Genomic DNA, 13,124 nt, shown 5'->3' with positions numbered 1-13,124 from the left:
GGCTGATCCCGTTAGGGGTTGCCACTGCAGATCATCATGTTCCATAACTTACTGTCCTCTATATCTTGCTCTGTCACCCCAATCACCTGCATGTCTTCTCTTACCACATCCATAAACCTTCTCTTAGGCATTCATCTTTTCCTCTTTCCTGGCAGCTCTATTCTTAGCATCCCAATACACCCAGCATCTCTCCTCTGCACATGTCCAAGCCAACGCAATCTCGCCTCTCTGACTTTGTCTCCCAACCGTCCAACTTGAGCTGACCCTCTAATGTACTCATTTCTAATCCTATCCATCCTCGTCATACCCAGTGAAAATCTTAGCATCTTTAACTCTGCCACCTCCAGCTCTGCCTCATTCTTTCTGGTCAGTGCCACCGTCTTCAACCCATATAACATTGATGGTCTCACTACCGTCCTATAGACCTTCCCTTTCACTCTTGCTGATAACCGTCTGTCACAAATGACTACTGACTCTCTTCTTCACCCATTCCACCCTGCCTGCACTCTCTTTTTTCACCTCTCTTCCACAATCCCCATTACTCTGTACTGTTGATCCCAGATATTTAAACTCATCCACCTTTGCCAACTCTACTCCCTGCATCCTCACCATTCCACTGACCTCCCTCTCATTTACACACATGTATTCTGTCTTGTTCCTACTGACCTTCATTCCTCTCCTCTTTAGAGCATATCTCCATACCTCTCCAGGGTCTCCTCAACCTGCTCCTTACTATCGCTACAGATCACAATGTCATCAGCAAACTTCATAGTCCAAGGGAACTCCTGTCTAATCTCATCTGTCAACCTGTCCATCACCATTGAAAATAAGAAAAGGCTCAGAGCCGATCCCTTATGTAATCCCACCTCCACCTTGAATGCATCCATCACTCCTACCGCAGACCTTAACACTATCACACTTCCCTCGTACATATCCTGTACAACTCTTACGTACTTCTCTGCCACTCCTGACTTCCTCATACAATACCACAACTCCTCTCGAGGTACCCTGTCATATGCTTTCTCCAGGTCCACAAAGACACAATGCTACTCCTTCTTTCCTTCTCTATACTTCTCCATCAACATCCTCAGAGCAAACATTGTGTCTGTAGTGCTCTTTCCTGGCATGAAACCATACTGCTGCTCACTAATCATCACCTCACTTCTTAATGTAGCTCCCACAACTCTTTTCCATAACTTCATGCTGTGGCTCATCAATTTTATCCCCCTGTAGTTATTATAGTCCTGCACATCCCCCTTTTCTTAAAAATCAGTACCAGTACGCTTCTTCTCCACTCCTCAGGCATCCTCTCATTTTCCAAGATTCCATTAAACAATCTGGTTAAAAACTCCACTGCCGTCTCTCCTAAACACCTCCATGCTTTCACAGGTATCTCATTTGGACCAACATCCTTTCCATTCTTCATCGTCTTCATAGCAGTCCTCACTTCCTTCTTGCTAATCCGTTGCACTTCCTGATTTACTATCGCCACATCATCCAACCTTCTCTCTCTCTCATTCTCTTCATTCATCAGCCTCTCAAAGTACTCTTTCCATCTTCTCAACGCACCCTCCTCGCTTGTTGAGTATGTGTCCATCTTTATCCTTTATCACCCTAACCTGCTGCACATCTTTCCCAGCTCAGTCCCTCTGTCTAGCCAATTGGTACAGGTCATTTTCTCCCTCCTTAGTGTCCAACCTCTCATACAACTCATCATACGCCTTTTCTTTAGCCTTCACCACCTCTCTCTTTACCTTGCACCTTATCTCCTTGTACTCTTGTCTACTTCCTGCATCTCTCTGACTATCCCACTTCTTCTTCGCCATCCTCATCTGTATACTCTCCTGTAGTTTCCCATTCCACCACCAGATTTCCTTTTCTCCTTCCTCTTTCCAGATGTCATGCCAAGCACCCTTTTTGCTGTTATCCCTACTACACCTGCTGTAGTTTCCCAACTGTCTGGTAACTCTTCACTGCCACCCAGTGCCTGTCTTACCTCCTCCCTAAACTCAACCTTGCAGTCTTCCTTTTTCAACTTCCACCATTTGATCCTTGGCTCTGCCCATACTCTCTTCCTCTTCTTGATCTCCAATGTCATCCTACAGACCACCATCCTATGCTGTCTAACTACACTTTCCCCTGCTACCACTTTGCAGTCTTTAATCTCCTTCAGATTGACTCTTCTGCATAGGATGTAATTCACCTGTGTGCATCTTCCTCCACTTTTGTACGTCACCCTATGTACCTCACTCTTCTTAAAATACATATTCACTACAGCCATGTCCATCCTTTTGGCAAAATCCACTATCATCTGACCTTCTTCACTCCTCTCCTTGACACCATACATACCCATCACCTCCTCGTCTCCTCTGTTCCCTTCACCAACATGTCCATTGAAATCCGCTCCAATCACCACTTTCTGTCCCTTGGGTACACTGTTCATCACTTCATCCAACTCACTCCACAAATCTTCTTTCTCATCCATTGCACACCCAACTTGTGGGGCATATGCACTAACAACATTCATAATCACACCTCCAACTTCCAGCTTCATAATCATTACTCTGTCTGACACTTTTTTTTTGTAAGCAACAATAATTTACATTTACATTGACATTTACAACATTTAGCAGACGCTCTTATCCAGAGCGACTTACAACAGTGCTTAGTAGTCATAATGTTTTTTAATGTTTGTTCAGGATTTTACCCAATATGATATTATTATTAAGGTGCTAATGATTGTGAGGTAACACATATTGTGAAATCAACAAAACTAAAATCACAGCATTGAAGAATAAATTAAATAAATCAAAGACTTCACCATCTGCTTGTAAATATTAAGAATATAAAGTTTTTTTTTTCTGTTAGTATCCCTTTCCAAATCATAGAAACTATAGTACTTTGCTAAAATATATTTGTTGTATTAATGTTTCTGCCCATATCATTTTTAGCCTTTGCTAAATTCAATCTTCATAGATTGTTATTTAATAATATGTTAAATAATTGTGAATACTTTCACTGGTTAACTTAGCAGTCCTGCGTGTAGGTCTCTTATTTTTTGCAGGTGATAATTGACTTAACTACAGTAGGTAAGCACAGTGGTACCTCAGGCACTGGGCATTCAGGTGTTGTCTGTGTGCAGTCTGTGTGTCCTCTGGTGGGTGTGTGTGTGTGTGTATTTGTGTTTTCTCAGCACATTTCTAAAGACATGTGTATTAAGTTAATTGGTGGTGCTAAACTGAACCCATGAGAGTGGGTGGGTGTGTGAGATGGGGCAGATGGGGTCCAGTGATGGATTGCAGTCCTGGACAGGGCTGGTAGTTGCCTTGAGTCTAGAGCTGCATGGACAGACCTTGTGCCCCTGCAGCCCTGAACTGGACTAAGCAGGTTTGAGAATGTTATGTTATTACTGACTTTTGTAACTTTTTTTTTTTTTTTCATTTTTTGGTTTGTTTTCAGAAATGGTTCAGATGTTCTGTGGTGGGCAATTGCAGCAATATGTTTCTTTTCTTAGAAGAGTTTGAACGTTTGAGCCAAATGTTTCTTGTCCCTGTTTTTATTGTATTATTTTTTGTATGATACAAAAAACATTTTGAATGTTTGTACAAAACACTACATTGTAGCATTTACAAGAAGTCTATTTAAAATAGAATGCTAAATAAAACTGTATGTATGCATTATTGTCAACAGTACAGTATCTTAAAAGTTACAGAGTAATTAACAGGATCTTCCTACTATTATCTTGTCTTTATTCTTCAATTGTCTGGTCTTTGATGAATGACTCAGGAGATGTTTAATATATTCTCATAATACATTTTATTTCTTCTATTTAAATTAGCTGAGTAATAGAGTAACTAGTCAGAGAGATGCAGTAGGTCCACTAAAATGGCAGTTCTGCTTGAATGTGACCTATAAGACAAATAGCATAGTAGCTGCTCACAAATATTTTGTGCAAGTCATTTAACTCTGTAACCAGTTTTACAAAATCAATTTAAATGAGGAGACTTTGCTTAATAATAGAACATTAATCCATGAGCTGAATGTATGGTCCAGACTGTTACTGAAAATAGACTTGTTGGAGTTGTGTAAAATTAAAAAGGAATGGTACTGAAGCTTTACAGCATGCTGGCAAAGTATTTCAGGAGTAAGAATCCTTTTCAAATCACCTCTTAAATAAAAGTGCACAGATGAATACAGTCTTGACACCTCCTCGTATTTTCATTATATCCTGTTAGTTTGCATTCCCTAAACATACCTGATCTCCAGCACCAATGTTCTCTTCATTCCTGTCCAGGTGGACACCTTGTGCAATATCTGGAGACTGCTGTTCCAGAGCTACGAGCACATTGCAAGTCTTGTAATCAAAGCCTGTTGGTTTAAACCAGCGGTGAACATTAAATTCAGCAAGTGCTAAAAAGTGACTTGATGTATTAAAACAAATGAGACAAAGTAATTACACAACAGAGGCAAATTAATTTGGTGTCTTATTGGATGATAAAGGAAGCAGACCAAACCCCCCACCCCTCCCTCCTAATCTCTTGCTACTTTATTCTTAGCTTTTTTGACCTAACAATGACAGGAATCTGATCAGGTTAAGTTCCATCCATCGATTTTCTAAACCTGTTTTATCACAAGAAATCTAAGCCTTTCCCAGCAAGTACTGGGTGCAAGGCAAGAATAATCACAAGGTAAACACACACACACACATGCATACTAGGGCCAAATTAGCATCGCCAGTTCACCTGACCTGCATGTCCTTGCACTGAGGAAAAGAAAACATCAATATAAAAATATGACATAAGGAAAACAATAATCACAATTTCTCAGCATCTCCAAAACAACTAATTTAACGCAAACACATTAGAACCGTTCATTAGAATATTGTATATGATTCTCAGGGCTAAAGTATTAAATTCATGCCTGTTATATCACATACTGTATGTACATGCTATTAAATCTACTAGTCCTGGTTTTGACAGCCCTAAGCTGTTTATCAGATTAAAGAGAAGCGAGCATAAGACGTTGGGGCTTTACATTTCAGCCTAGAAGAGTGAAGTGAATTGGTTAGGGTCAAGCTAGGGTTCTTTACCTGGCTCATGTTTAAAGTACAGTAGTTCTATTTGTCTTCTTTGTGCTGTTGTCATTTTTGTTCATTGTTTTTCTGTTTTTCATAATTTTGCTATGTATCTCGTATATCTATCTATCTATCTATCTATCTATCTATCTATCTATCTATCTATCTATCTATCTATCTATCTATCTATCTATCTATATATACTGTATATATATATATATATATAAAATGTGATGTCTGTCTTGTCTGTATGTCTGTCTGCTTTTCACGAGAGAACTACTTAACAGATTTTGATCGGGTTTTTTTCTATAATTTGCTTGAACATTCCGGTTCATTCTGAGACTTCTGCCATCGCACTAAGTATCATACTTCGCTTGTGGTACCGATTTATTTACATGAATCTGAGAGAGAGGCTGCAGGCAAAGAGGAGGGGTGCGGGGCCCTCCTCACTCACACACCAGCCTCCATTCAAGTCAGTCTACCTCTCGCCACGTGTTGGAGCGTACCTTCCCTCTGTTTAGCTAGTGATACCTGTTTGTTCAGTAGACATTATGATCTACAGATTGTTAAGGAGTAACGTTTGACGTTTTTGAGAGAGAGAGATCAGAGATACGTGTGTTTTACAGGGTAGCTGCTGATTGCCAGAGATATCACAGCCATGTGCTTTTTTCTCTGCGTGGGGGACGCTCTCCCGTCAGAGCTGAACACGATCAGATACAGTGCCAATTTTTGACGTTGGAGTGTACCTACCTTCTGCTTGGCCAGAATGACTTTTTTTTCAATTTTTATTGATTTTTAGAGTTTGTCCTGTTTCACTAGTATGTGGGCGGAGCCGCGGGAGCCAGCTAGTTTTTACTGTTTGTCTAGTCATGTGTTTTAAGTCAACTTTATTTTCTATTTATTTAGTCTTCATGTGTGAGAGCATGTTCTGTCATGTTCCTTGTATTTTGTGGGTGAGTTCCCAAAAGAAGGGGTCATCTGAGTTAAGGGACCACCCTCAGACCTATAAAGGCTGCTGGGAATTGAAGTCGTGACCAGTTCATTTGCATGTGCTGTGGTGCATTTTGGAGGGTCTCGTTGGTATTGTGTTTCCTTAGATTTTTGATTTGGTTTTCTAATTACTTTACTCTGTTTCTTGGATTATTCTAATAGTTTTTGATTTGGGACTGATTTATTTTTTATTGTCTGTTAGGCAAGTCCTTTTTATTGTTTTTTGCTCCTGTAATCTTACTCTGCCTTTTTCCCATTCTTCAAAGACATCTTCCTTTTTTTATAAGATTTTGGGACTTGTCTTTGCTCCAGAGAGAGCTTACATGGTTCTCCCTCTAGAGACATATTTCAGGGTTTTTGCTGTTGTATTGAATTTAAAAACCTGATCTCGCTCCTGTTTTCATGTGGCCAGGCTTGAATTGGGTTATGATTTATTTTGTGGTCTATTTTGGAGGCTTCACTCCTTTGTTATTTTGACTGCCTTCTGCTGCTTTGTTATCTCTGAATGTTGTTTCTGTCTACTGTCCTGTAATTAAGCTGTAGATGCAACTTGCATTCAAAATTAAATAGGAATTGGAAGAAAGAGCCCTATCAGGACACATCCTACAGAATTATAGCCTGTCTACTACAGCCAGCGCTGAAAATATAAAAATACAAATTTACATTAGTTCATTGTTGTAGGTTCATCTCCATTTTTATCATTGTATGACACCCATAACTGTTTTATAGGAATTCAAAGTGAAATGCTGGGCTAGCCAACGCCCCAGATAAAACTAACCAGGTGTCTGTCTTGCCCTGAATCATGTTGGGACTGTTGTACTGCGAGGGGGTCACCAGCTAATATATGGCCCAGCTTTTAAAGCACAAATAACTTATCATATACAGTAGTAGTGAATTCATCCGGTATTTACAAAACATGTTTTTCTTTCACACTAAAAGTTTGGATATTGAAATGACAGTGCCTACTCTATATGACAATAGATTGGCAAATAATAAATTTTAATTTTTGACCATTACTGACTGTTGATGTTCTCAAAATCAGAAATATTAGTCTGTGCCAGTCATGGGGAACTGAAGCCTACTAGAGTAGCAAAGGCTACAAGTCAGGACCCAAACGTTGGGGGATTACAGTTCCCTGACAAAGAAATCAGCATGCAACATTTAAATATTCTGGAATGTGCCATAAGATTTCATATTTTAAACTCTGAAATGCTCAATTCCGTTGTTTTCTCATTTATAAACAAATGATAAAATTATCAATGCATTGTGAGGCTTGGAGGAAGTCTTACCAGATGGTAGAGGTATGTGTGCTGTGACAGTCGGCATCATTAAGAAATTGTCAGATTTGTCTTGTGATTTTTGCACAAAGTACACATGCTGTATTTTCAAATATTTTTTATGCTTGTGATTCATTTTCAAGGAGCTCAGCTGCTCTGCAGACTCTTGATGATGGAAGCGGATGAATGCAGCTTTAGCTCTCCTACCAAAGTGAGAATAGTGTTTTACATCATGTTCATAGCAAGCTGTCTTTGTTGTGTGTAAATTGTATTAGCTGCTGATTAAAATTGATCATGCAGATCTGTGACATTGCTGGAGACCGTCTGCACAATCTTGCACTTAGAAAGCTGTAAAATTGTATGATTCTTCAGCATATTGCCAAGCAAATATAATCAGTCCAGAGGAATTGAAAAAGCTGTATGTTATTTTAGATTTCATGCAAGCAAAAATGCTGATATTTGTTTTTAACCCACCTTTTGCTGAATCGTCATAGCCAATTTTGCGAATGGCATCTCTCACTACTTTCTGGTAATCCACAACAGCACGGGATGTAATCTCTCCACATAGAAGGACCATTCCTGTTTTGCACACTGTCTCTGTAAAACATATAAATTAAAGTAATAAATAAAAACCCTTTGTTTTTCATGTAATTGTTACTCAAAAATGAAAAGAGCATCATTGCATTCATTATGGACTAATGGAAACAATTGTAATTGGACTGTAAATCACAAAGTGGTTGGCTCAGTTTCCACCAGACTCCCTTAAGTTGTAGAAATATAGAATCAGCAGCACTGTTGTAATATGAGTTTTATGATCAGTTTCCCCTTTTTGCTTATGGACCCCTGAGTATATTTTATTATTTTGACAGTGATATAACTACAGTGCCATCTTGTGTATTTTTTTTGTGGGTGCCTCTGTTTTGTGCTAGTTTTGCCTTGCAGTGGTCGTGTTGGTTCATGCCAACAACATTTGCCAGTCTCAAGATCGGACATCACCATTACCTGTGACTTTACTCTCAATTTAAAATGGCAGTGCCATGCGTTGGATCTACTTAGAAAACAAAACAAACACCTTTTACAGTTCATTGGGAAGAACACAAATCTTAATAGTGCAAGGACCATAATGTCTGACCCCTTTTGATTTCAATTTTCATTTCAGTTTTGTTTTAACCTTTTGAAGTCTCTCTAATAATCTGACTTATTAGCCCGAGTCTGACTTTGTCCTCTAGTCTTCTGACCTTTGACAGCACTCTTAGCATTAGAGAAAGGTAATACATTCTTCCAAAAAGACTTTAGTGCTGTGACTTCTAATTGTTTTATTTACTATGGGTAGTCAGCTTGTGTTCTCATGTCACATGGTGTAAGACACCCGCCTGTCTCTTTGACTTATTTGATTGATTATTGTCTGTCAAATTTGACTGCCATATTCCAGTCCCTTTTAATCTCCTGAAAAGCAGCTTAAGCAACTTACAGCAAAGGAATATAGTTATTATCCTCTGATGAGCAAAGGTCATGCATTAATCCTGAAACAGATTTAAACTCTCTGATTTGGAATGTTCTGTCATGTTCTCGTTATTGAGCCTAAAGAGTTAATATAATTGCCTCTATACAAGTGAAGTCTATATCAGATCCAGCAAAAGCAAAAAGTTAAAATAAAGCCAGCAGTTTCTATTAACAGAGAACTAATAGCTGGGTTTTTCTTTTCAAAACTGGTTGCATTTTATTGCATAAATGTAAGTGATTATTAATGTGAATATTGTATGTGTACTTGGGCACCTGATATGTAAAATCAGTGTTTACCTTTGAGAGGTAAGGTCAGTCAATGCTCTCTGCTTCTGTCCTTTCACCGTCTTGTTCCCTCTCATGAACTTTGCCTGATTTCTCCCTTTGCTCACGACCTTCTCTCTCATTCTACCTATAATGGCTGCTTGACAGATCCTCTACCTACAGTGCATCACTTCTCAAGGCTTGTGGGGTGGCAGGTTAATTCATAGGACCGCTCATATTTGCCTCTGGCTTCAAGGATTCACGTGATCAAATAGGATTGAAGATACGACTCTCGACCAATGAATGGGGGGAAAGGAGAATCTTCAAAAATTCAGTACTATGTGACTTGTGTTTCCTGCTTATGAACTATTTTCTGGAACTATTTAACAATATTTTAGTTAAATATGTATGTATTTTGCACGCTGACAGTATACAACTGTATAACAGATATGTAGATTACGCAACATGAGTAATATGAGATTTTTTTGTTTCTACAATGAGCCTTTGTCACATCTTTTGCTATTGTAACATTGGTTACGATTGGCATACAATATATCGTAAACTTTTTCTTTCCTTTTTCTTTGAAAACATATAATTAAAAAATTTTCTTGGCCATCACTACAAACTACAAGGGGTAAGTAACATATAAAAATATCACATTTGGGCTGAATATTCATTTAACAAGATTCTCTTCTGAAGGAAGAAGTGAATCCTTAGGCAAGTTGCAGCAGGTTTAATGAAATAATTATACTTCTTTGCAATTATAGTCTTACTACAGTCACTAAATAATTAATTTTTAAGATAAACACCTGAGCTTATCAAATTATCATGTAATAATCCAGGTTATTAATAACACAAAATTATACTGGTTAAAAAATGCATGTTAGTAATAAGAAGAAACACCTGGGAATAATTCCTAAGGGAAATCAAACTAAAGCAAAACTGAAAAATATCCAAAAACAGAACAAACTTTCCGGAAACTCAATGATAGAGAATATTTTTTTAAAATGTTTAATTTGATTAAAATCAAAATACACATTGGAATAGCAAAATTCTAACATCCTCAAAGTAAGCACATGGACAAAAAGCAACTCCATTAAATTCAGTGGAGAACAAACTAGCCATCTAAGAAGGCAATTGATTTAAACTTAGAATCACCGGGGAAATTCTCTTAGGAGAAGGGATGGCTGAAACCTCAAAAACAGCTGGAAATGGCTGCCGGACACCCAGAAATGCTAGAGTTCCCCTTTTTATAACATTGAATGATTGAACTACAATGACAGTTATCAAAAATGTCTGACAATGGAAGGGGGAAGGAGACAGTCATTGAAGAATTCAGCCTGAATTTTAGGGCTAACTTGCATGACTTTACTAATCGAACCAGAAAAGAATTATTCTGGGTAGTGCTCGTGAAATGATTCTCTTGCAAATGGGAAAGGGGAAAACTAGAGGAGGCTAAGAGACAGGGTCCATGAGTGGGACCCTGGCTGAACTATGACAGGGATGATGTTGTCCCCTGATTAGCGTTACTCTCTATCTGTCTTTCCAGACCGACTCAATGACTGCTGCTCCAAAACTTGCAAGAATTGTTCCATTACAGAAAACATGAAGCTCCTAAACCTTTGTGTTCTCGTAAATATTTCCCAATCCCCAAATTACATTTCATTCCTAAAATGCTTGAAGTTGTAGTTTCTTTAAGTAATAACACTGTTTTAATGTTTCCAGCCTGTATTCTAAATGTATCATAGCACCAAACATGCCCATGTCCAAACTCTGAATAATCTTCTCCATGATTTTGCTGATGCACTGTTGCTTATTATTACTTACTTACTTGATGTGGCAGCACGGTGGCGCAGTGGTAGCACTGCTGCCTCGCAGTAAGGAGACCCGGGTTTGCTTCCTGGGTCCTCCCTGCATGGAGTCTGCATGTTCTCCCCATGTCTGTGTGGGTTTACTCCGGGTGCTCCAGTTTCCTCCCACAGTCCAAAGACATGCAGGTTAGGTGCATTGGCGATCCTAAATTGTCCCTGGTGTCTGCTTGGTGTGTGTGTGTGTGTGTGTGTGTGTGTGTGTGTGTGTGTGTGTGAGTGTGCCCTGCGGTGGGCTGGTGCCATGCCCGGGGATTTGTTCCTGCCTTACGCCCTGTGTTGGCTGGGATTGGCTCCAGCAGATCCCCATGAACCTGTGCTAGATTATAGCGGGTTGGATAATGACTGACTGACTTGATCTCACTGCTTCTTTAGGCAATGCTACCACCTCTATAAAAGGTATGGAAGCTCTGAACTGCACAGTGAAAAAAATATGGGATGGCCCTTATTTCGTACGTATGGGATACTTCACGTACGAGATGTTTAAACGTACATATGAGATACTTTCACGTACGTACGAAATAAAGTTAAATTAAAAAAATACAAAAGTGCACTCCGGGGCTACCTAATTACATCTTTACCAAGGCTATGGCACTTCAGTTTGACATCACTTCCATCTCTTGTGGTATGGTGATATAAAAAGCAGATGGATGGGCTTTTATTTATTAAAGGAGTGTGGGATGGTTGGCGATGTGTCTTAACTGCAGCCTGACATACCTATGATGTACGTCAGGGAATGCCCACAACGTCAGTCATGAAATGCCTGTCACATGCCCCGTTACACTATGGGTAAAATTAAGGTTGTGGGAGAGTTATCTGACTCAAAGGGTTTAGAAACTGTATGTTCTTTTTGTTTACAGGTATCTGCACACTTGTATGGAGCACCTGAGGGGATAATGTGTATTTTTTTTCTTCCTGGGAAACAATTTGGTGTGTACAACTTGCTATTACCCACCATTTACAGTTTATATCTCGTGCTCACCACTTACGATAGCCTAGGTATTTTAAGATTGCACCAGCTAATACTGCATGTGTGCCACATACATTCAGATGAGCACCAAATACCGTTGCATGCTATTGTACATCATTTTCTGGAAAAAGGACATATCACTAAACAGTTTGATGTTTTCCTCACACAGTTACTTTCCACAGAAATGGATATTGGCAAGTTTATAAAAGCAGGCTATGCATTCAAGCCCAGTTTGTTGGATCCGCGAAGCAGCAGCGCTAACCACTGCACTAATTTATAGTAAAAGGTAATGACATTAGTTAGCCATCTACTTACTAGCCTGCAGCTTCTAATTCACATAAGTTACGAAACAAATTCATATTTCACGTATTGAGTGCATGTGAAGTTAATGCAGTCCAATGTGGTTACACTAATTTAATTCTCTGGTAAATCTGGCACACTCGATCGCTTATCTACACCAATGAATGGTGGGATTTAACATGCATCTAAAGAGTTACATTCTAATCGGCCACTTTAATTCCCACTGTTTTCAAATAAGAAATGTACCCTTTTTAAAAAACCAAACTTGAATATCCTAGTCAATTCCACTGGCAAACCTGGCACACTGGGTCATCCGTTGCACTGTGCAAAATGAACTGTGATATTTAAAGGGCACAGCAGAGAGCTAAATCATGTTGCAGTCGTTTTTATACATCATTTTGACAAGATGGATCCCTAAGTTAAATTGCAGGTGATAATAAAACAGGTCTCACTCCATGGCAATCCTTAACCCATAGAAAATTAGAGGCTTAAAGTCCAACTAGGCCTCAAAATGGAGATCAAGCTTCCAAATTAAAAAAAATAGCAAGTAGTGTCAAATACATGAAGATGTCTTACCAGGAGAGAACCATGCAACTTCCTCTGGCTCAGAGACAAGTCCCACATGCAATCTTTATAAATAAGAATGTATTCACAAGAATGGAAAAATAACAAATATTCAAAAAGAGCAAAAAAGGAGACAAAAAGAGCTGTTTACAAGGCAATCTTAAGCAAAAAGAGTCCCAATATGAAATCAACTAGAATAATCCTAAGAAACAGAGCAAAAAAAAGACAAAAAAAAAACAGATAAAAAACAAAGAAAATACACAAAAGGCAAAAAAAGGAAAAAAGAAGCACTTTAAACATGAGCCGGGGGGGGG

General features: G+C 38.9%; 1 protein-coding gene across 1 annotated transcript in view; it reads right to left on the bottom strand.

Moving 5' to 3' along the window:
- The window catches only part of LOC114647185 (S-adenosylmethionine synthase), a 67,210-nt gene that overhangs the window by 30,791 nt on the left and 23,295 nt on the right, over window positions 1–13,124 (bottom strand). The window contains exons 3-4 of the mRNA XM_028795759.2: window positions 7,816–7,938; window positions 4,256–4,368 (exon numbers count right to left, since the gene is read on the bottom strand). Of these exons, the coding sequence (XP_028651592.1) occupies window positions 4,256–4,368; window positions 7,816–7,938 (236 nt within the window). The remainder of the gene's footprint in view (window positions 1–4,255; window positions 4,369–7,815; window positions 7,939–13,124) is intronic.

The sequence above is a fragment of the Erpetoichthys calabaricus genome, chromosome 2 (assembly GCF_900747795.2).
Source record: "Erpetoichthys calabaricus chromosome 2, fErpCal1.3, whole genome shotgun sequence".
NCBI lineage: Eukaryota > Metazoa > Chordata > Cladistia > Polypteriformes > Polypteridae > Erpetoichthys > Erpetoichthys calabaricus.
Note: the sequence above shows the minus strand (reverse complement) of the source record. Positions and strands in the feature narration are given on the sequence as shown.